General features: G+C 44.3%; 1 protein-coding gene across 1 annotated transcript in view; it reads left to right on the forward strand.

The window, feature by feature from the left end:
• Positions 1 to 1,022: 1,022 nt before the first annotated feature.
• The window catches only part of LOC139214869 (calmodulin-binding transcription activator 1-like), a 47,052-nt gene continuing 23,641 nt past the window's right edge, over positions 1,023 to 24,433 (forward strand). The window contains exons 1-3 of the mRNA XM_070845812.1: positions 1,023 to 1,047; positions 3,181 to 3,276; positions 8,423 to 8,526. Coding sequence (XP_070701913.1) covers positions 1,023 to 1,047; positions 3,181 to 3,276; positions 8,423 to 8,526 — 225 coding nt within the window. The remainder of the gene's footprint in view (positions 1,048 to 3,180; positions 3,277 to 8,422; positions 8,527 to 24,433) is intronic.

Here is a 24,433-nt window from a genome sequence, read left to right on the forward strand (position 1 = left end):
GTGCAAAGGCGATGCTCTACCCCGAGGCGCGGAGTGACAGCGTGGGTCTGAAAGAAGAGCATCATGGTTAAGCTGCGCCGTATATAGAGGGGGTAGCCTAAACGTCAGGGGGGGGTCACAGCAAAGATGCCAGAATAGACACCAACACCGAGGGGGGGAGGGGGGCATGTTTATCATTTCACCCTATAAGTTTTCAGCTGACCTATCATCACTTCAGCTCAATAACACGACTCAGAGGAAGCAGGTAGTGAGTGCGCGCAGCCCCCGTGTAGGCGCGCGAGGAGCTGTCCTTTCAGCACCGCGAGCCTCAGCACCACGGCGAGTGACAAAAAAAAGAAAAAGTCTCTTTCGGGCAGCTCTTTTCATTTAAATTCAAGAGGGGTTCATAATTTATGGCGAGACGCGACCTTACATCGCATTTTCTCAACAGTCCGCTGGGTTTGCATGAGGAGAAATGAGCGCGCGCGTCTCTCTCTCTTTCTGTGCGTGTGTGTGTGTTTGTGTGTGCGTGTGTGTGTGTGTAATATATAAGTGTGTGTGTGTGTGAGTGTGAGAAGACGATGATGAGCATGATGATGATGCTGTGGGAGGCTGTCAAGGTGTCCTCGAATACAGACGTCGTTCAGTGACGTGAGAGGAGCGAGAGAGAGAGAGGGAGAGAGAGAGGGAGAGGGAGGAAGAGTGCGCGTGTACGTCAGGGGGCGTGGCCAGTGGGAATAAACGGAGGGATGGAGAAGTCCGCGAGTCACCATCACGGATCCCCGCTGTCAGTCCGCACCGCGCGGCCCAATAGTCTCGCTGAACGCGGCAGGCTCGCCCCCCCCACCCCCCAGCCCCGTCCTCTCAGCCCCGCCCCCCTCCTTGAGCTGTCCTCTCCGTGCACGCGCGTGGTCCCCCCCTCCCCTCCACCTCCACCTCACCACCACCACCACCACTTCCACCACCACTAGGTCGAGTCGAGGAGGAGGAGGAGGAGGAAGAGGAGGAGGAGGAGGAGGGATGAGGCGCGCGGCGGAGGGGAAATGGCTGCCGAAAACAAGCCGGAAGGTAAGAGAGAAATAAGGGTTTTTATTTGAGGTGGCAGAGTCCTTCTATTCGGGGTTCAGACGAGGCGATGAAGGGACGGAGGCGCGGAGGGGGGAGAGAGAGATAACGCCAGGGCTTTCCCTTTCTTCCAGCCCGTCCCGAAAACACGGACGCTGGTGCTGAACCAGCGACTGTGTGGAGCACGGTTAACCGACAGCAGATAAATAACGGGAGGAGAGTTGTCCTGTCGGTATGAGCTCTGAGTGAGCCGGGATGGGGCAGTTTTTCACCGTCCAGCGCTTGCCAGCGTCTCCCCTGAGTAGCTGGTTTATGAGTGGTTTTGAAGCGTTTGGCATAAAAGGGATGGGGATGAGAGAGGATGAGAGTGGTTCACGCTGAAGGAATTCAGATGCTCTCCGTGCGTGCGTGCGTGTGTGTGTGCGCGCGCGTGTTTGTGTGCGTGTGTGTTTATCAGTCTGTGTGTCTCTCTTTAAGCATAAAATACACCATTGAATCGTTGATTTCCTTTCCTGACAGGCAGGCATCCTCCCAGACCAGCTGTGCATTTATTCAGTCAATCCAGTATTGGTGTGTGTGAATGTGTGTGTGTGCGTGCGTGTGCGTGTGTGTGCGTGTGTGTGTGTGTGTGTTTGTGTGTGTTTATGTTTGTGCTCATTTGGTGTTGATGTGTGCTCATGGTGAAGGCAGTGAAGGTGAGAATCTGGCTGCATTGAGGGGGTGGAGTGTATGTGTGTCAGTTTTAGGTCATATCATGCGATTCATACATGATATGACCTAAAAGTTTAGTTTGCATTTCTTACTCCTTCAACTCTCGGGATCATTATTATCTCACACACACACACACACACACACACACATTGTTCAGCCTGTTATTCATTCATTCATGAATTATTTAAGGGATGACCAAAATCACCATGGCAATATTATCTCCATCTCAAGCGCGGGAGTTAATTAAATCTTTATTTCTTACTCAGAGTGTTTGACATTTGTTTATGAACATCCCCTGGTTTTTAGCCTGCTTTAAGTGCCGCTCCTATTGTTCAGTAAGTTCTGATATCACACATTTCCTGACAGGCCTCTAAACACGACAGCTGAGTGTGTTGTTATGGATTCTGCAACTTAAGAGCACATACAGCATGGAAATTTGGCTGTAGATTCTTCTTGACTGAATCCTCCCCCTGCAAAGTCACACTAAAAATGACAGGAGGAGTTGATAACCCGCTCTCCACTAGGGAGCGATGCTGAGCAAGGCCTCTCTAGCGGGCGAATTTTGGATAACTTGGCCTACACAAGTAGCATCATACATTTTCAGGCGTACAGCACACACACACACACACACACACACACACACGTGTGCAGGCGAGCATGCAGAGTGTATCCAGAGGCAAAGTGAAGGGTTGAGAGTCCCATTGCGTGAAAAGACTCGATGTGTAGATGAGACAGATGGCCCATGGGCTGATCAGCAGGCAGTGTACCACATAAATATAAAACCATCCCCCTGCCCATACTGTACAGTACCTGCACACACGCAAACACTCTCACGCATTCACAGCATGAGGCTTTTTTTTGTCCATTGCCCCCTCTGTGTTGTGTGTAAAGAGGGCGTAATAATTTACGAGGCTCAGCCGTGCTGAATGAAAGCCAAATGAATCGCCGGGGCGATGGAGGCAGGACGCAGCTATCCACTCTTCCCCCTGGCAGATGTGCGTGGCGCTGATCAGCAGAGTACACCAGTGGGCATGAGAACAACATCCACCATATAGCATGGAAGACCATCTCCCTCTGCGCTGGTTGGTCTACTTTGTATCATAGCAACAGTGGTCAGGGAAACAGAGAAATGATGAGAGAGAAGAGAAACTAAAGCTGGGTACAAGTTAGTCACACACATGGAGGCAGTGTATCTACTGTGGCCAATCGATCAGGGGACACAATGCATGCAAGTTAGTGGATCAGAAAATGGATCAGCCCACATGCATATCACTTGGAGTTTTGTTTCTGGGCTTTAGAGGAGGAAGAATGAGGTGAGGTGTGCGACTGCCAAGGAAACCAAAGTCCGGAGCGTCTCCTAAATACATCTCTGTTTTTGTCTCTTTCTCGCTCTTTTTTTTTTTCTCCCCCCCCTTCTTCTTGTAGGACTGAAGAAGATAAGAAATCCAGAGCGAATGGTCAGGATTGCAGTTGGTTACACAGGACACACCCCTCCCAAGAGTGACGACACTGACGCCAACAGTAAGAGACACACAAACACTCTTCACACTGTTTGTGCGTGTGCGTGCACGTTCGCCAGCAGCGCAGGGTGACTCTGGGAGCAAGTATAAAAGCCTTCTGGCAGAATGATGTGATGCGGGAGCTGAGGTCTCCTTCTCATCTGCTCTGTAACAGATCACACTTACACATACATACACACACTCACACATACACAAAACAAACACACACTCTATCTCTGTGTCTCTGCTGAGACGTCATTCCAACTCAGCTCTGTTACACATCATGTTTATTCATGCATGCCAGTACAGTATTAGTGCACACACACACACACACACACACACTATTGCACACAGCCACAGAGAAGGCAGGGCTTACTTTAGCTATCAGTAGTTTATTGTCACACCTAATCTGTACACATGGCATTATGTATCTATAATCCTCAGTGGGCCTGGTTAAACTAGAAGTGAGATGGAGTGTGTAATCTGGGGTCGCCGCGTGGTCGTGTATGCGTGTGAGTGTGTGAGTGTGTCCTGGGCATGTGTGCGGTTGCTGTGCTGCATTAGAGGTACTATAAAGGCAATGATTGCTTTGATTGGTTATTGATTTCAGAGGACATGACGCGGATGCATGTCTCTGCCTCTGTGTGTGTGTGTGTATGTTAGGGGGACAAATGGGAGGAAAATAAACAGATGTGAGGAGGAGCAGACAGACACTCTGCTTAGTGGGGTGATGGCGGCGGTGGTGGGGGATATGGGTATAGAGGGGGAAGGTATGTCGAAACAACCCCCTCCCCAAAACACACACAGACACACAGACACACACACACACACATCCCCACCACAACGTCTTTTTTCATTTCAAAATGAGCAGATGGCCTCATACCTGCACCAGACCCTCTTATTTTGTTAGGAGGGATGAGAGAAAACGAGACCGTCGCAAAATAGCAAATAAAGAATTAAGCGAAAATCTGAAAAAACAATAGAATAGAATAGAACAGAATAGAATAGAGCAGAGAGTTGTGTTTGGGATGGCTGTTTAATATGAGCTGAGACTTCCCGAGCCTATCCCTGTCTCCTATCTGTTCTCACGTCCCAGCTGGAGGATTACTGGAGGAAAAGTTTATCAGCAGAATGATAAAATTAGCATGCACGCCCATCTCTCTACCCCATCCCCTCCGCCCCCCGCTCTCCCTCTTTTTCTCGTCTCTCCCTCCCTCTTCCTGCACTCTCGCTCATCCCGTGCTAACGCTCCCCCCGTTCTTTCTTCTCCCTGCCCTGGCTCTCTCTCCTGCCCTCCCTCTCTCCCTCCCCATCCCTCTATCTAGCTGCTGTGCAATGAGCCTTTCTTTCTGTCACATTAATTTCATCCCGAAAAAAAAAAAAGGGGGGGGAAATGTGAAAATTTCCCCTGACGCCTCCTAATATCAGTAGGGGGAGAGTTAAGAGTTGCATTTGGAGCATTTTTCTCTCTCTTTACTGAGGAGAGTTTTATAATTAACTGACAGCCATCTCACAAGGGCATTGGCTCGTTTCTGTGTTAAATATGGAGATGACATTTTTATGAGGTAAAATATTCATCAGTCGGAGGCCGCTCTTCTGTGTGATTCCAGTCTAAATTATGGTATTTGATAGGCTACCAAAGCAATGTTTCACTTTGGTCGAACAGTTTCACTTTTTAGCACGTATACCTCTATATGACTTAATGAGCCAGCAGTTCCTCATTAGCATTCAGGCTTTGTCCCTCTTTTGGACTCTTTTTACTAGATTAGCCGGTGAGTGAGTGATCTATGAATTTGTGTTTTACTGCTGAGGGACTCACATGAAGCAATGCAGGTACTGAAACTGCTGTATTATTTCCAATACAAGTATAAACATGAACGCTGAATTTCCATATTTAGATGCGTTTTTCTCTTGTCCCAGGATGGTTCATTTTCCTGGGTAGCTGGAGACAAAAGAGAAGTTTTTGCCCCATGTCACACCATAGTACAGCTCCACTGAGAGCCATTTGGAACAGATGGAAAAGATGATTGCGACAGTATCCAGGCTGAATTTTTTTTAAAACAGGGACACATTCTCTGGTTCAGGATTGTTAGAAATACAAGATACAACCCTTTGGGGTGTAAAAGCTCATCAGCATTCAACAAATCTGCAAAGTTGGTCTTCCATTCCTCGTCAGCGAGGAGAGCGAATGTGAGGATATGTTAAGATGACGGTCGTGTCCATGAAGGTGTGCTTTAAAAGAGATTTCGGTACCAAGGTCACTGGGAAAAAAAAAAAACGCCACTCAAAATACAAATAGTGTGATGTGTGTTCTTTGATCGGCAGGTATCGGTGCGTGTGTGTGTGTGTCTGTTTGCATGTATGAGCGTGCGCGCGTGTGTGTGTGTTTGTGTGTGTGTGGGTGATTGCGTGTGTGCCTACGCATGTGCAACGGGCTTGTTTGATGTGGTGGTTCTGGTACATTTCAAAGGCGAGGCTCTGATGAGAATTCTTCAGAACAGCAGAGGGAGGGGAGGGGGTTATAGCCAGGAGGGGTGGGGTTTAAACGCTGATTGGCATTCATAGCAGAGAGGCTGGAGTGCTGCTAAAAAAGAAATTAGGCTTTAACTAAGCTGCACCATTCAGCTGTTTAACTAAGCTGCTGCACCGTTCAGCTGTTTGAAATTTTGTCTTCTCAGGCCTTCTATTAATAAATGCATAATTGATTAGGGGGAGCATACCGTTCGTGCCTGAACACACTTCCAACTGACACAAACACACACATTCTCAGACACCTACCTCCTCACATGAGCACACACACATAGACCCCACTCCTGTCCTGCTACAGTGCTTCTCTCTTAATGTCTCGGCGTTACCTTGTTCCATCTCTCGTCCTTGCATATTCCTTACTTTCTAAATCTTCTCTTTCTCCCCCTAAGTTTCTTTTTTCATCATTAACTTTCTCTCTCTGGCTCATTGTCCCTCTGCGTCTCTCTGTCTCCCACTCTGACCCTCCTACCCCACCTATCTCTCTTTTTCTCTTGCTCTGTCATCTGCCCTTAGGTAGAGTATAATTCCTATCTTCCCAGGGGAGTCATGAATGGACGCCCTCTACTCAAATGCTTATCAATAACCTTTGAGTGCTTGCTCTCTTTGACTTCTGAGCGGCACACCCGTTGGGCACACATTCACAAACAGTCACACAGACACACACATGCATGCACTCACCAGGGGCTCTATCTTTGTGTGGATGCTATGCGCTGGTGAAATGGTATTTTCCTGAGGCGCAGTGGGATTTTTTTTTCCTCACCTGCGACTATTTGGTATTTTGGTGATTTTCCACGCACCCCAGCGGGAGGAGAGCCGCTGCAGGGGCAGTTTCACCGGTGATCCGGCAACACCATACAGTTTTAGTGGCGGTACACTCTTAGACCTCTCTCCATAATGACACAGACCCATATTTATCCTGCTTTCCTTGCTTGTTTTGTTGTACATTCTCCCACCAGCAGTCACATCTTATTTCACTGAAAAAAAAATTTCAATTAAAGTTTAAAGCTGGCTTTATTTTTGTCATTGTCAACTAATCCCATGAAAAGACCAAAACCAACAGTGTGTTAGTGTGTCTCTCAATACTTTAATACTTCCCTGTGCTTTCTGTGGTTTAAAGATTTACATCTTCAAACAAAGGCCACAAGTATACATCACATTTAAAAAAAGTATTAAATATTTTCCTAAAACAGCTGGGCACTGTGGTTTTTAGCAAACAGGAGTAAATACTGCATTTATTGGGGGCTAATTTCAGCCGCAGTAGGACGATCAATTAATTGTCTATTTGTTTTGATAAGAGATTTGTTGATAATAAGAAAAAACAGAATTTCACTAGATTTTATCCGTTAAGACAATAATGTCAAGGCATGTTAAGGTTAATAAAGATAATTCTTACCATGTTGTTTTTACACGTTATAATAACACATCATTGTACACAGAAAACATGGACTTTACATATCAAGAAGCATGATTTTAAACTGTGAACTAAACATCACCTGCCTGTAGCAACATTTGGGCTCCTGTATATTTGCACATGTGGCTCTCCAGCCCCCATACAGGAACATTAGTTTCCTCTCAGGAGGAGCTGGTGTGGAGTCTCTACTCCATTACCAAACTGTCTGTGGAACACTGTGGGGAGGGCATTGCTTTTAAAGGGGATAAGAGACGCCCATGTGATTGGCCATGACTCTTACCACCCCCACATGTGCTGATAATGAATGATAATGGATTCTTCTTAATCCAAATCTGTTTCCGGGCGGCCCCCCAGGTGTGCTGTGCACCTCCACCTGCTGTCCAAAAATAAGTGCGCTGCCACTCCCTCTGCGCACTGCACACTTAATATTGTTTATACTCTGTAGCTAAATTTACACAACTGTCAGCCTTGTCTACATAACTGTGAATCACCCATAAGTGAATACGATGAGACACACTTACATGAAGGTGACATGGAAAAAATAGTTACTGTGCAATTTGCTGGCTTCCTCGTGTTTCATTAATTAGAAATAACAGACTTAATGGGCCATACAACATATCAGCGTGACATCTTAATCACAAATCTTAGTTCTAGTACTGGATTGACCAAAATAAGAGCTACAATGATTAGATGTCAACCTGATCGACAACTATTTTAATAATCAGTTTAGAAAGGGAAAGAAAAGAAAAGTCAAAATTCTCTGACTTCAGCTCCTCAAATGTGAATATTTTCTGGTTTCTTTACTCCTCTATGACAGTACACTGAATATCTTTTAGTTGTGGACAAAGCAAGACATTTCAGGATGTCATTTCATCAAACAACTAATTAATTAATTGAGAAAATAATCAACAGATTAATCTGCAATGAAAATAATCGTTAGTTGCAGCCCTTAACAAAATGAATTGAAACGTATGTCCTTCATAGACCTGAACAAATCTTTGTGCAAATTCCCTTGCTTATGTCATGTCAAACCATTAAAATGCTGCAAAATCAAAGTTTTTTTTTAATGTTTTTATTCAGCCAGATCACAGAGATGCTGCATTTTGGTATTCTCCTCTCACAATGTCTCTGTGTCTGATGAGAAATTTCTCTCCTCTTCCTGCTCATCCCTCATTTATCTTCCTTTATCTTCACCCTCTCTCCTCCCCCACCTCCCCTTCCGCTCCAGATGAGCCCGGCCAGTTGAAGATCTACCTTCCTAAGAAGCTGCTAGAGTGTCTACCCAAATGTTCCTCTCTGCCCAAGGAGCGCCATCGCTGGAACACCAACGAGGTAAGGATGAGGCACACGCAAGAGAGAAATATCCGTGACAGTGAGACGAACTCAGTGTGCTGGTGACTCATCTCCACCTAATGTCACATTGAGAGATGAAGAGGAGGTAAACAAACACAATGGCAGCTTTTCATTATGGGACCCTAAAACTGTGACACCAAGAGATAAAAAAAACAGCAACCTGAGCTCACAGCCAAAAATCCCACTAACTGTACATTCCAGTAGGGGTGTTGCTGTCATCTCGCTTTGTAATCCAAACAACTCTGGGTTAAGGCGGGGGAATCAGGGGCTCCTGGGTCTAAAACTATAGAGGGCTTAGAGGCTAGGAAACAAGAAATGAGGCTACAGATTGAATGTTTCTGCTGCTGATTGTTACAGGGTTCAAAAACCGTATGGTCAGTAGGATAAAGATTGCTGTCTGGACCTAACATTGTTGCTATGCAACCATAGAAAGCTCTTAAATGTGTGGCACAATTCTGCTCATAGTTGTATTTTCCTGCTTTGTATAAAATGTGAAAATTGTGCTCTAGTTACATTGTATAATATTGTCCTCTGTGACAAAAAAATAGAAAAGCTGTTTGTGGGGATAAACAAGAAAAGCAGTTGCCAGAGGATTTAATCATAAAAGTGAATTAAGGTGAACTAACTTAAGGGCTTTTTGCACTTCACTTTACTTCATTCTAACCATAAGTTAGAACCTCTAATATGCTTTGAATGTTAAAGGTTTCACACAAACTCACGGCTACCACTCATTAATACAGGGCCAAGTTTGTCCTGCTCTGGGCCAAAATTAGCATCGTATTTGCAGCATGAACAATAGATAACTTAAATTGTGCTGCTGGCGAAGTGGTACAGTGTAAAATGTGGCCAAATTAGGCCGGTTGACAACTCCTTACTCAGGGCCGAAGATGACCCTGAGCTAAACATCTTGGGTGTGAAAAGCTTTTCAGAGTAGCATGTTGTTCCAGACTTAAGTTGTTAGCTTAGGGAAGTGTTTGATGGGTGGAAATGGATGCAGGCATTTATCGTCAATAGCCCCTTGTTTATGCATTGCACAGCTCTCTACTGGTGGTTTGCTCCATCCGTTGCGATGTGGTTGGCCTCTGCTGAGACATTTTCTCCATGTGCAGGCTGTGCACTCCATTATGGATGTGTGTTTGTGTGTTTGTGTTATTGATTACCAAGTCCAACATTATTATGCAATGCAAAGCTGATTTGGCCTGTGGTTTTTCTCTCAGGAAAGTCATTACATTTTTCATGCAATCCATCTCAATGAAGGTCATACTGGGAGTTAAGCACGGCGCCTACTGAACAGTGTGCTCACATGAATAGGCTGTGTGTGCGTGCGTGTGTGTGCGTGTGCGTGTGCGTGCGTGTGTGCGCGTGTGTGCGTGTGTGTGCGCGTGTGTGTTTACGGTTAAGAACAACGTGACCGCTGCTGGTTAAGGACTTCCACACATCAGCCTAACCAAGAGCAATGGTGCACAAGGCACCTGGACGGGACCAAAGCACCTTGTTGCGGCCCCTCTCCTGCCCTTCATCCCTCTTTCTCTCCATCAGTCTCCCCTCCAACTTACCATCTAGTCCTCTCTATCTTTATCTCTCACCACCCCATCGCTCTCTCTCTCTCTCTCTCTCTGATGAGGAGGTACAGACTCAGTTCAGGGGGAGGTTGGGTGTCCCTCAGCGGATTCCTTCAAAGCTCCTCTTCCACCCAGGCATAAAGTTTCCTGCATACTTAAACACTCCATTGTGTCTGCTGCTCCTCTTGCTCGGTACTTTCATAGAGGTAGTCGTGTGTATGCTTGCTGTGTATCTCGTGCATGTATGTATTTCAGCCTGTGTATGTGTTTCTGCCTGCGTGTGTGAGTCTGCCTGCGTGTGTGAGTCTGCCTGTTAGGGCTATGCACCGCTCCAGATTATTGCAGTCGATTATTTTGTAGCGGCTGCAACAAAAGAATTGATTTTTTTTTGTTTTAGTTTTGTTGATTTTTATCTGTCTGAATTGCAGACATCGCAAGAAGTGTAGTAGTTTTCATCAGCAGCATATTAAAAATTGAAATCATCATTGGTCATCAGATTTTCTACACTTGTAGGGTTTGTACATCCACCATAGATTGTAGTGTAACACACTTTTATACATTTCCAGGCCAATCAGCTGTCAGCTGTGAGGGCAACTGTCAGATATACGGTTTTCAATTTATTAGACGCATCCTGTCAGTGTGTGTGTTTTTGTGTGTGTGTGTGTGTGTTAAAATATCATACTGTTCTGGTCTAGATGTTGCTCATGAACTGTGGTGATGTGTTATCGACAAACAGTGCTGAAAACACCCAGTAATTATTCGGTGTGTAGACACTCATGTGTCTGTGTTTGGCTGTGCGTGCACATGTACGATTTCCTTGGTTTCCATAGAATTCCTGATTTCCATATGCTTAAGCATTAGGAAGTCAAGAATTGGTTTGGTGTTTCCTCATCCTCACTGTTTGGGTGTTGGGTTTCTGCATGCTCTTTATACATGTCTGCATGTAGAATTAGGATTATCTGTAGTGTGTGTGTATATGTGTGCATGCGGGTGAGTGTGAATAAGAAGGGAGTGAGTGTGATAGATAAAGAGATTAGCATTCTGTGTTTGGATGAGGAAGCCTCTGATTAAGTCAGACTCAATCTTTACAAGTCTCCATCTGATATGTCCTTATTTTCACCTCTTTCTCTGTCTGTGCAAGTGTGTTTGGTTATCTATGTGGTGTTTGTGTGCGTGTGCGTGTGTGTGCGTGTGCGTGTGCGTGTGCGTGTGTGTGCGTGCGCATGTTGTTTCCTTGCACGTGTATGTGATTACATATGATCCTTTGATCTCTGTTTTGTCATGCATAGCTCCCCCCCGACACCTTGGCTTCCCACAAGCACTGAGCTGTGACCCCATACATTTTCACCCCGTCCACTCCTCCTCCTCCTCCTCCTCCTCCTCTCTGTCCTTTCCTCTCTTCCTTCCCTCTCTTCCTCCCTCTCTCTCTCTCTTTTGTGTATCTACTGATGTGTGAAATTATTCTGGGATGGAGGGATGGATTCCTCCCTGAAGGGCTGAGCGGAGGCGTGAGCCTTTTGTTCAATAATAGATTGGGGGTGTATGTGTATCTGTCTATGGTAATTGACTATAGACTAGTTTTAGATAACAAACCACACTCAGGTGGACATACTGATGGTAGAGGCTGTTTTATCCCCCCATCTGGAATGACTTGTTGTTTGGTTTGAGGAAATTCTATGGAGCACTGAAACAAACGGGCTATCAAACTTTTTCAAATGTAGACAAAGAAAACTTTTGAGTTCTCTGGATTCCAGCTCATGAAAAGATTTGATTACTCTTGTGGGGACCCTTGACATCCTGACTCATATTTCAAGAAGCCAGACTGAGTAAAAATTCCATTCTGAAGCTTAAATTAAAACTCTGAAACGTGCACGCACACACTTTGCGAATGTGCACGTCATTGCATGATCTAATATGCATTTTAAAGGCTCCTACTTCAGAGCAGCCCCCCCACTATGTTTCAAATGATGCAACTGTCACACGGGTTGGTGCAGACTTCAGTACATCACACAGATGACAGCCGTCTGTGCCACAATGCTTCTGCATGTTAGTCTGCTCCACATGTCGCTCAACTGCACGGGCACAAAAAGCTAGTATGAGGAGATGGCATCATTTTGGTATTAATGATATGAAGTAATATGATATGAAACATGCAGTGTTTTATTGCAGAACTCCGTTCTTGCCACGCAGTGATACATCAGTAGCTGCGTGGTGTTAAGGCAGCTAGTTGACAGTTCACACACGCTCATGTCTGGCTGTGCCACTGCATGACACTAACATGATTTCTTGAATGAGAAGCAGATCAAAAAGCATATACATTTTAGACCACTGCCCCATCTGCCTCCTCTGTGTGTGCGTGTGTGCATCGAGAGTAGGTGTTGCCATGGTAACAGATTGTGTGTGTGTGTGTGTGTGTGTGTGTGCGCGCGCGCGCATGTGTGTCTGCATATTCCTGCTAATGGTATGATTGATGCATGTGTGACACAAACGCCATTCGTGATTGTTCAGAACATCAAAGGTGATAAGAGAGAAGTGACATAGTCAGTATGCCCGCTTGCCATGCCAGCCATGTACGACAGCGCAAGGAAAAACAAAACATAACAAACAAAAAAAACAATTGGTGAAGGACAAAAGCTCCAGGTCTCAGGTAAAAATGTCACTCACGCTCACCTGTTCGTGCTGTTGCGTCTCAGCCTGCGTGAGCCCCAGTTTCTAGCCCAAACAAAGCTCTGTTAACATGTGTCTGTCTGTGAGCGGGTCTGAGTGTGTGCGCATGTTTAATTTATTATTCATGTCGTTATTGTTGTTTGTGAGCCATTAAATAGATACATTGAATTAAATATGCATGCATTGTATTCCTACGCTTCTTTGTAGAGATACATCCCATTCCTTTCCCTCGTAGGTAAAACGTGAGGCAGAAGTAGTGGTGTCAGGAAAAGAAGTTACACACCAGGGATGACGTTAAACTTCAGCTCCCAGACTGCGTGAAAAAATACTATTGTTCCATTATGGAAAGCCAGAGTGATACAGTTAGCAGGCAGCCAGTTGCGGGTCTCTGTGTCTATTAATACTGTGGTGAAGGGTGCCCTTGATTTATGAATTTGATGTGTGAATTGCTAATGTCCAGCTCACACTGGCACGGGGCCAGGGGAGGCTGACACTCACCATTTTGTCTGCAGTGTCGAACAAAGACAAGTAACACGTCTTTGGAAACTTACCGAAAGTTTAATTTTGAAAAAGAAATGGGTGTGCCATTTGTGCATTTGTTAGATAACATGTTCGTGAGAGACTTAGTGTATCCGTGTCAGTGTGTGTGTGTGTTTGTGTGTGTGTGTGTTTCCCAGAGCCTGCCTATGGCTGTAACCTCTCCAGTTGACATTGAGCTCTGTGCTGTTGCCGTTTACCAGAGTAAAGCATGGTTTAATGAGGGGGCAAAGAAGCTAACACACACACACACACTCATACGTGCACACACATGCTTGCACACATGTATATACACACACATGCACACACATAATACCAGAGGGGTGTTTCACAGCTCCTTATATTTGATTCCTATTCTTTTATCTTTAATCATTTCTCTGTCTTTTGGGTTGAGATATATTTTATGTTTGGAGAGCGCCAAGTTATAATCACTAATTAGTCCTCCAGGCTCTCTCTCCCTCCCTCTCGCTTTTCCTCCTCCTCTTTGTCTATCTCTCCATCTCTCTCTGAGCCAAGCCTAGCCCAATTAACACCCAACGTCATTTTGTGACTGTTGTGACTTCCATTTCCGCTCGATTTCCAAACATCCATACCATCCTGCTGACCAAACAGGCAAAGTGGACTGAATGTGCAGCGATGCAAAGAATTAATTAGATTCATTCTATTCATAAATGTAATTTCCTTGTTGATACATGTAATTATCCAGCAGGCTTTTCATTTGCAAATGGGGCTGTACATGGTAAATTGGACATTTAGGCAGATGCGTCATAGATCCGTATTTCAGTGTGTTTCAGTCATGCTGATATTTCACAACACACAACTTTACAAAGGGCTGGGATTAACCAGGTTTTCCAAGTCTAGTCAGGGAAAGCCAGGTGTCTGAGGTAGGAGTTAGTGCTCTCTCTCCTCTCCTCTCTCCTCTCCTCTCCTCTCCTCTCCTCTCTATTCTCCTCCTACCCAACTGGAAGCCCCACATTTTCCTGCTGTTCTATTTTCTCCATGTTGCAGACCCACTATTTATCTTGCCCACTATAATTTGACACAAAATATTGTTAACTGGAGACACAGAAATATATTAAACAGTGGGAATGTGTGACTGTGAGTGTGGGGGTGTTGTGTGTGTGTGTGTGCCTGCGCTCCTTTATGCGTCCCTGCATGTGTGTGTGTGTGTGTGTTAGAGTGTGTCTTTGTGTCTTAACTTCCTGTTAGATTCCAAGTCCGACCAAAAAGAACTGAATGACCAGCAGTGTCTGCTGTAATAAGAAGCCAGACTGTGCAGTGGAGACAATACTTTTTGTATCCTTAAATGTCCCCACATAGAACCTCTGTAATATCTGAGTCCTGTGTAAATTAGATTTAATTCACTGGAGACAGATAAAGCATTAAAATGTGAATGTGTGTGCTTGTGCATGGACGCACATGCTCCTATTTTGAGTGCTTGTACTGTATGTGTAGAGCTTTGTCTAGATAACTTTATAACTTTATTTAACTTTGATAACTTTTTGGTCCTCAGACTTTACAAGGGCTTTAGGAGTTAAATATATTTTACAGCAGCAGAAGGCAATTTTGCATGTTTACATCCCCCAAATAACATTGAGATGTCAACAAAACATCACACTGTAAATTTAGCACTATGGCTGCTGGAACCCTATTGATTCTCATGTTGTTTTTCTTTAACGTCCTTGTTTTCTGACTTAATCATATCTGGAGCTTAGAGACTTGTAAAAGGAATATACCTGGTTCAGAATTTCTGAAATCAATACATATTTCACACTCTCTGCTCATGTTTTACGAAGGTAGGATTCAGTCAAACATCTTTATTTCATACTGCACATACAGTTCCAGCTTGTTGTCTTGAGTTTGATGCAAATAGTGGGAAACAAGTCCAACAATACCTATAATAATGTGATATAGTACTACTGATGATATAAAATTATCTTGAAGTCCTCACAATATTTATGTTAAAGCTTAACTGAAGTCTGAGCATGTATTTGTATTGTCTGCAGGTCAAAAACGCTACCCATTTTTTTTTACTCTTTGTTTTTTTTTACCATTTTTTTTGTGCTCACTCGCTGATCCTCAGTCTGTCAGACCCAAAACGCAGTTATTTAGCAATATTTTGCTGTAAATTCATATGACCAGTATGCACTGAGCATGTCTGTAGATGGTTGTAGTAGTAGGCGGAAGCTGCTACAACAGCTCTTCCTTTATGTCACATATTTTGTGGATATATTTTAAATCCCTCTGACTACTCAGCCAAGCCTGAAAATATATCAGCCAGACAACTGCACTATACCAAAAACCCTGCCATATTGATCAGTAACTTGCGAATTGTAGCCTAGCCATCAAGTTCCTGTACTCAAAATGAATTCAATGTGGATTTCACTGGCTTAATTTCTGCATTGATAGCATTTATCTACTTTACATTTTCTGTACTTTTTTGCTGTTGCTGGCATAATGTTGATTCAGTCTCTACAGAATTTCTTCAGCCTGCTTATTTAGACAGATTATAGTTATATCTCTCTTATTTCGAATGCAACATAACATCCATATGCTTGAAGTTAGAGAAACTTATCATTTGCGCACATTTTTCAGATGTTCTCTAATGAGTACGCACTTGTGCTTTCTATGCAAAGTCGCCTCTGTAAATTTTACACACAGCATTATTAACTGCCTACCTCATGGCTAATCCTGACAGTTGAGACATGTAAACATTTGTACAAGACACAAGAATGATGATGGCAGAGAATATGTGCAAAAGCAAGTGTTTAATAGTAAAGCCATCAAACAACAGACCTATTTGCAAAGGGGCTGCAAAGTGTGGTTTGTTTTTGCCCTATAAAGCTGCTGTGAAGTCAAGTTGTCATATTTGTTGATGCGATATCTCATGGATCTGAGTGAGTTGGCCTCACAGGCTTCAACCCACTAATGTAGGCTGCAGCTCTATTTTTAATTAAAATTGGTAAGGTTATACGGTCATTTAATTGCAAAGTCAATGTTGTTTATTGCTGGGCAAAAATACAATAATAATGATAAAAATGTCAGCTGTTGCAGTTTTTAAACGCTTTTTTCTTTTCACTCATTATCACTTTACTGTCTGAATATTTGATTTGATGGTGTACAATGATGTGTATATGGGGAACAGTCAACATGAATCTTAGAGGTAACTATCAACCACAGAAGTGGTTAATGTTTAATATTCACTGGTAACATTTCTCAAGGTAAATCTGTTAATGTCTGTCTTTCCCTGTGTTAATGAGAAGTCATATTATCATGGAGCTCTCCTGCCGTGTTTACTGCACACTGTGAACTGGCCTCGTGGAGTTTTGTTTCACAATTACAGACTTTAATCGTGAGGCAGCGTTGCTTACTTCACATGTTTTTATACATGGATGTAACTAGATGTTTCTCAAAAATAAATGAGGCATGGATTTCTTGTTTATCGTCATCTGTCTTTCACGTGTTAAGAGGCATGCAAGCCATAAAATTGCTTCAAATTGCCTCAGTCCTTATACAGTGATCTCGTCATGATGCAGACCAAATGTGCTGGCATGTATGAAAACCTGCCAAACACAAGTTTTAACTGATTTTGTGATGTTACAGTGATTCTCAATGGGATCTCCGGTGTCTCACAGATCTCAGTTCATCACAGGAGCCTATTGCCAAAAGGGTAAATTGGCCTTCCACAACATAATATCCACAAAAACAGAGTGAGACACAGTGAATCTCATGGTGCTGTGACTAGCATTTTCCTCCAACATTATCCTGGAAATGTACACATTCACAAAATTTACCCTGGGAGATGTATACATTTTCTAGTAAATATACCATTTTCCACATTTACCTTAAAAGACATAGGGTGAGACGCAGTGTGTGTGTGTGTGTGTGTGTGTGTGTGTGTGTGTGTGTGTGTGTGTGTGTGTGTGTGTGTTGCACTCTAGGAGACCACAGTATGTGCCCAGAGTTTCTCCTCTCAAACTGCAGTTCTACCCAGCATCACGTACTTCTCTGTCTCCCTGTCTCTACCCTCCTCTTCCTCCTGCTCCCTCCTTCCTCCTGCTGATGTATGGAATGTCTACTCTCATATGGAGTGTGTTTGTAAAAGTCACGGTAATCAAATTTCACTGATTCCTGGGGGATTAAACAAGGTGGCATGTGTGTGTGTGTGTGTGTGTGTGTGTGTGTGCGCGTGTGTGTGTGTGTGTGTGTGTGTGTGTGTGTGTGTGTGTGTGTGTGTGCGTATGTTCTGTCTCTGTGCATACACAGTATTAGCTGTGTACTCGGTTGTGTATTGTAATGCAGCTGTGTCATTAGTCTAAGACTAGCTCAGCTGTAATATATCATCCATCATCTTGTACTCTAAGGAGGCAACTATATAAGGGATACTGATGCCGCATTTGCATACTGACAGTGCATGTATTTAATTGTTCGAATGTACTGTATAGAAAGGTGGGTGGAGGGATGATAAACACCTAATATGGAAGAGAGAGCGTCTCAATTGTTTCTGCCAAGTGACAGAGATTAAGGACAGTGTTTATTCATGCCTTTGATTTTTTGACAGTGGAAGTTTTTGCTAACAATATCCTGAACTTCTTTGGAACTCTTCTGTAATACAAAATCAGTCCGTCCCAAAAATCAACTTTGAGTTGTTGGCAGCATATATGCTCAGGCAGTATGTTTGTATATGCAGCTTGCCAGCTAACAAGTCTTAACATTGTCCATCTCATAACACCAGCATCGTTTTCTCAGTGAGGCCCTGTGCTCCGGTCTCTGTCTGCTCGAAGGTGTCATTGCATGTTGAAGTAAAAGGTCACACTTCATTACAGTTCATATAAGGTGGAAAGTTACCCGGGCAGCCCGGTAGGCAATGACTGATGTCTGTCTCCTCTTCACTCTCTAAAGGGGCTTTAAATTAGAGCAGTTAGTAAATGGCTTTTTCACAATTATATTCATTTAATGGATGAAAACAGCCTGATTTAAGCAAATACAATGTCTCCCAAAGGTCATTACAGTTTTCATTTTAACGGCAATACTAATGGAAATGGCTGCCGTCCTCGTCTAAACAGTAAAAATGTTGGTTATGCTGCTTCTCATCTCCCCCTGTTACCCTGTTATTTATTTATATACATGCATCTTACATTACATAGAAGTTTAAAGATGGCTTACATACTTTTGCGCCCACTGCATGAGTCACAGTGCTTGAGGAGAGGGTGATGACACCGGGCTCTACCTTGTGCAGTGCATCATCACTGTAAATATACTGTAGCTTCAGTGAACTGGTATACGATACAGTACACCTACAAGCTATATAATAACTACAACTACTAACTAAAAACTAAGTAAACTAGAAATGCTCATCAGATATTATCGCTTACAGCATCGCGCTGCTCATGTATTTTGTAAGGTATGGATGAGTACAGTCTGTCCTTCACCACACAGTGGTTTCAGCCAAGCGAAAGTCACGGAGAAATTTCAAGATGGATTGGTCTCCATCAAGCTGAATTCAAAATGAGAAGAAAGTTCGAGACACTGCCCAAATTCTGCTGACTCCTGATTTGTGGTTATGCCTCTGTTCAAGTCAACAAGAAAATGAATAAACCCTTTCTGGGATTTCAAAAATAATGCATTTAGCAAAAGAAGAAAATAGCATTTTTTTAATCAAGTGCAGTCGCAGTAAAAGTGAATTCTGTGGAGAAAGACTTAGATTAGATTCTGCATATTTTTCCTGTTGCTTGTAGTATTGTTTAATTGCCAGTAATCAGTAGCAGCAGTAAAAGTGCAACATTTTGTTAGCTTTTAAAAAGTGTTATTTCCGCGCAATGGGGTGAATATTGCTCATTCACTCCTTGGCTCCTTGAAGCACAAGCTGGCAATCATCAGGATTGGAAATGCATTTGGGACTCCTTTATTAAACCATGTGAAAGGTATATAACATTTTGCAATACCCTGAAAGAGCGAGTGCAAGGCCTGTAGTAAGAGTCTATTTGGGTCTACAGCCCAAGGCTTCGTCCTAGGCAGAGACAGATCAAACTGCACAACAGTGGAAGCCAGTGGAAGCTGATAACCTTTAATGTTTACTTTTGCTTATGATTGTTTTAACTCCACCTGCCCGTCTCCCAGTATGAAGCCTCCAGGTCTGATGTCGGTAGAGAAGATAAATCCGAGATTGCAGACAATTTGTACATCTGTAAATTGATGCTTGTCTTTAGCAGTTTGTTTTTGAGGCTTGAGGAGAGTTAAATATGCATGACTTCAACATGGGTGGCTCCAAGTTTTTTTCTTTTTCCAAAACAACAAACAAATGACATGAAATCTTTATTTGGTGGAGACAAACAGAATTCTGAGTTGATTTTTTTTTAGAGAGAGGGCTCCACGTGAGCTCCAGCAGTTAACTAGATTTGTTTGTTTCTTCTGAAATGGGCGCAACAGTGATATTTACTGAGGGGCGAACACACACGCACACACACACACACATGACGAACAGGTGCGTAACCTCTCTCTCTCTCTCTCTCTCACACACACACACACACACACACATGCACACACATAATCTCCCATCTCCAGTTAGTTGAGGAGGAGACAAACCTAAAGATCGCCACGGAGACCCATCTTTCAAATTTATTCATTAAACTCCCAAATGCTCCCCTTAACGAATGTAATTAGAATATGGTAATGAGAGAGGGCTGAACCAGGGAGTGTTGTAATACGCTTAGCAGCACAGAGGGAGAGAAGAGGAGAGAGATAGACAGATAGAGACAGAGAGGGAGAGAGGGTAAGAGAGTTAAAGAGAAAGAAATAGAGAGACTGACTGACAGGGTGCCAATTTATGTCTTGTTGTAAACAAGTATTTATGCCAATGAGAGGTGGCACACACTATTTCCTCTCTCTCTCCCCCTCTCTCTCTCTCCCTCTCTCTCTCTGTCTCTCTCTCTCTCTCTCTCTGTCTGTCTCTCTCTCTTTAGCATACCAAACCTCCTCAATAACAATAACATCAACAATAGCGGAGCAGAAACAGAGCCTCGGAGGGCAGAATGACTCACAGTGAGATGAAGCATCAGGGGTTAACACAACCGCTGGAGACTCCTTCATTGAGATGCCCCCACCACCCTCTCTCTCTCTCTCACCCTCTCTCTGTCTTCTTCCACCTCCCAATGGCAAACACACATTCGTCATTAGAGATTTCAAATATATGTCTGTGTGTGTACGCGCATTCAGCCTTTCCTGGATAACTTTGTGGGAGTTTTTGAGGACTCTGACAAGCTTTATCCAAGACGCCCTAGCGCAGCGGGGGTCCTGGCATTGTGTTTGACACCACACACCTGTTGCGGTCTTTGATGTGTTCACCCCCCCTGCTGAGAGAGCGGGGGCCGTCTCCTCAAATGCAAATACAAGGCAGGAGGAAGAGGACAGGTAAGGTGCGCAAGAGAGAGGAAGTCTTAGAAAAATATGATTGATGTTCCCTCAGTTGATTGGGGCTGACTCTTCCTTGCTCTCAGGTCTCGGCTAAAAAAGTTTGTACTACTTTCCAGACTCTGTGTGTGCGTGTGTGCGTGTGTGGAGCCACCTTCACCATTTGGACTTCTATATATTAGTGGAAGGGAGATGAGAGGGAAATGAGACAGAGAAAAGAGGGAAGTGGGTGAGCAGGAGGGAGAAGGGGGGGGGGAGTAAAGAGGTCAAACCAAAAGAGGGAGTGAAGGAGAGGGGAGAGTGACTATTTCATTATAAAGCCGTCACTCATATGGGCAACAGCCACCACACAGACTCTTCTGAGACCCAGCCTCTCTGGGTCTGTGTGTGCATGTGTGTGCTTATACTGTACACTCTTTGACATGAAAGGTATTTTTGTGTGCATGTATGTCCAAGTCTGTGTGTGTGGTGTGTGTGAATGCTGTGAGAGTTGCAGTGTGACAGAGATGGATGTAACACGCATGTCCCTCTCCCAACCAGGTGACAGGGGCGGGTCCCCTCTGAAGGTCAGACTTTGTCCTCCAATGACAGAGCAGCACCAAGTGTGTGTGTGTGTGTGTGTGTGTGTGTGTGTGTGTGTGTGTTGCTGTGCGTGTGCCAATGTGTTGTCCGTGCAGCGCGTGGCACTGAGAGAACAAGAGCACCGACAGCGAAAGCCGGGACAAGTTTTATTTTTATTTATTTATTTTCCCACACAAGCGGCTTTGTGTATTAATAGACGGCCCATTTGTATGCATGTGTGTACAAGTCTTTTATGTCCATGGATGTGCATGTGTGTGTTGCCCAGTGTGTGATGAGGTGTTTATATGATAAACACAAGGCAAGCTTGAGAGGAATTCTGATCAGGGGCTTTGCAACAGTTGTTATGGAAACAGCATTAAGCAGTTGTATTAGCCAGTGGAGGTAATATAAAGGCTGTTGAAAGTAACACACAGTGGGGAGAGAGGCAGTTTGGGAATATAATACAAACTACACATTATTGCTCTGGTTTACAATAGACTTGATGAAATTTTATTGTATGGCTTGAACAGAACAAAATTATCCTTGTCGTAACTCATTGGCGGGCTCTCTTTCTATGGAGTGCTACACATTTTAATTAGCCAGGTTAGGGGAAACAAGACATTATTGGTCTAGTTTACAATAGGAGTCACATCATTTACAGCTTAGAGCTGAAACAAGACTCTCAGCTTTCTCTCTGCAATATCATCTTCATTTCTCAGCCATCGCTCAATGACATTGACGATTTTAGAGGTCACTCAAGACTGTTCAAATATTACAGGCGGTGATTCTGAGAGATTTGCCCTGTCAGATTCCTGTCAACAACTGTGGATAATGACATGCCCACAGGCACCTCTCAGTTCTAATGGATTATTGATTATTGCCATTTAAATCAATCTGTATAACAATATAGGCATAGCATAAAATTGGCATTGTTATGCTTAATTTTCGTGATGAGCCTTTGAAGGAGGCTTGTTTAAAAATAGACCAGGATCAATAAAATATGGGCTGAACAAATGGCTGAGATAGTGCTCAGGATCAAAATAAAAACCACAGAGAATCCTGTAGTCTGCAAAAAAAATAAATAATAAAAACAGGAGGCAATTTTGGATAGAGTGTCTATCAATGTCAGACACTGACAGGGTTGTTCTGGGAAGGAGAGAACCGGTGGAGGAACAAATTACAGCATCAGCAGACCTCCCCTGGTAATGCTAATGCAGTTCTTTCCCCCATATATGTATACAAGACTTACCACGCTCAAGGAGGTAGGGAGAGAGGATTCTCTAGTTGAAAAGGACACCTCAGTTTGCTGCCTCCTGTGCCGCCAAAATAAACTGTTCAATGCCAAATGATTTCTGTGGTGAGAACCAGAGGCAGGCTTCATTTGAGGCACCGCGAATGGATGTGACAGTTCCAGTTTACAGACAACTCTGCTTTCCCCAGATCTCTGTCGGGGTGATGCTCATCATTAGACTTCAAACGTGCACGCACACATGTACTCAGACACACACACGCACGCATGCACACATGCACGCACACACACACACACACACAATAGCCTGTGGCGAGACCCTATAACGGAGTCTCCCTGGGGAAAGCTCCTGGATAAGTCTGTTGCAGTGTAGGCGACCCCCCACCCCTCTCCCATGCCCTCCCCTCCTTCCCTCCTTCCTTTGGAAATCTCCCTGAGGCCTGTGAGTGTGTGCATATGTGTGTGTATGTCTGTCTGCTTTTCTGTACATGCCACCAGTTTCTTGGAGGGAGATGGTCTCAGTGATGCGTGAGTGGGAGGCTGATTTCCCCAACTGCATTGCTCGCTCCAATCTAACTTCCCACTCATGCGCTCTGCTTTGTTAGATATTTCTTAAGTAACTCGCTCTTTCTCACTTTCTCTCACACACACAGACGGACAGGAATAGGTGTGTGCTGGGAAAAGTGTGTGTCTGTGTGTGCATTCAGCTGGGCCTGTCTTAATGTATTATTACGTAGACTCCCACAGACATGCAGAACGTCTGGGTTTCTAGAGTAGATCCCTGGAGAAAGATACTTGTCCCTGTGTCTGGCACAGCTAGCACACACACTCACACACTCCCAGTATTCCTGAAGGGTCAGTGTGTCGCCAGGCATGCTTAAAGCGCTCCATCACTGGTTTCCACTGGGACAATAACTGTGACTTCCTGAGGATCGACCTTCACCATCTCACTTCTGTCACTCTTCACATGAGCAAGTGTGTGTGCGTGTGTGTGTGCTAGTGAGGGAGTGAGCAGCAGTGTGTGTCTGCAGTGAGTGTGTGTGTGTGTGTGTGTGTGTGTGGGTGTGTTTTAGAGTGTGTGTCAGGCTGCAGTTTCAGCTGACTCTTCTGTTTCTGGCTTTTTAATGGCTCTTATGGGGCAGGCCTTTAATTGCAAGTCTCTCTCCCTCCTTCTTAATCCTCCCATCCTTCTGTCTCTCCCAGCCCCTCGTCTCCTCTCTTCTTCTCCTCTCTCCTTCTGCCTCCCGCCTCCCACTGGCTGACAGTCACTAGGGGAGCCCGAGTGCCTGGCCGGGGCTGTGGAGGCCGTATAGGATATTGACTTGCTGCAGAGTGGTTTGGGAGGAGGAGAGGTGGCTGCCTGTCACAGCTAATGAATAGATGCATAAATGAATGAGGCACTCCTGTGTGTGTGTGTGTGTGTGTGTGTATGTTGTTGTGCCTTGCCATGGCTAAAAAGTTTTATGTGTCTCAGACCGACATTAACAGTGGCCAGCTTGATAGTGATAATTATTTAAGGTGAGATGACAGTCCCTCCCACACACACACTCTTACACACACATACACACACACACACACACACACACACACACACACACACACACACACACACACACACACACACATGTAAACACATATATAAATGCAGGATGAGGCAGTGGGGGGTTGGGATGTGAGGATCGAATGGAGGATACTAAAAAAACAATCCAGTTAAGTGCCAGCACCCTCCAGCTGCTCCCCCTTTTCGTCTCCCCCTGCCTTTCTTCCCTCTCCTTCTTTGTCCCTCCATCTCATCTGATCGCTGGAGTGCTCTCATGCCAAACTGGGACAAATACCTAAAAACACACACACACACACACACACACACACACACACACACACACACACACACACACACAGA

Source organism: Pempheris klunzingeri, chromosome 2, assembly GCF_042242105.1.
Source record: "Pempheris klunzingeri isolate RE-2024b chromosome 2, fPemKlu1.hap1, whole genome shotgun sequence".
NCBI classification, from domain to species: domain Eukaryota; kingdom Metazoa; phylum Chordata; class Actinopteri; order Acropomatiformes; family Pempheridae; genus Pempheris; species Pempheris klunzingeri.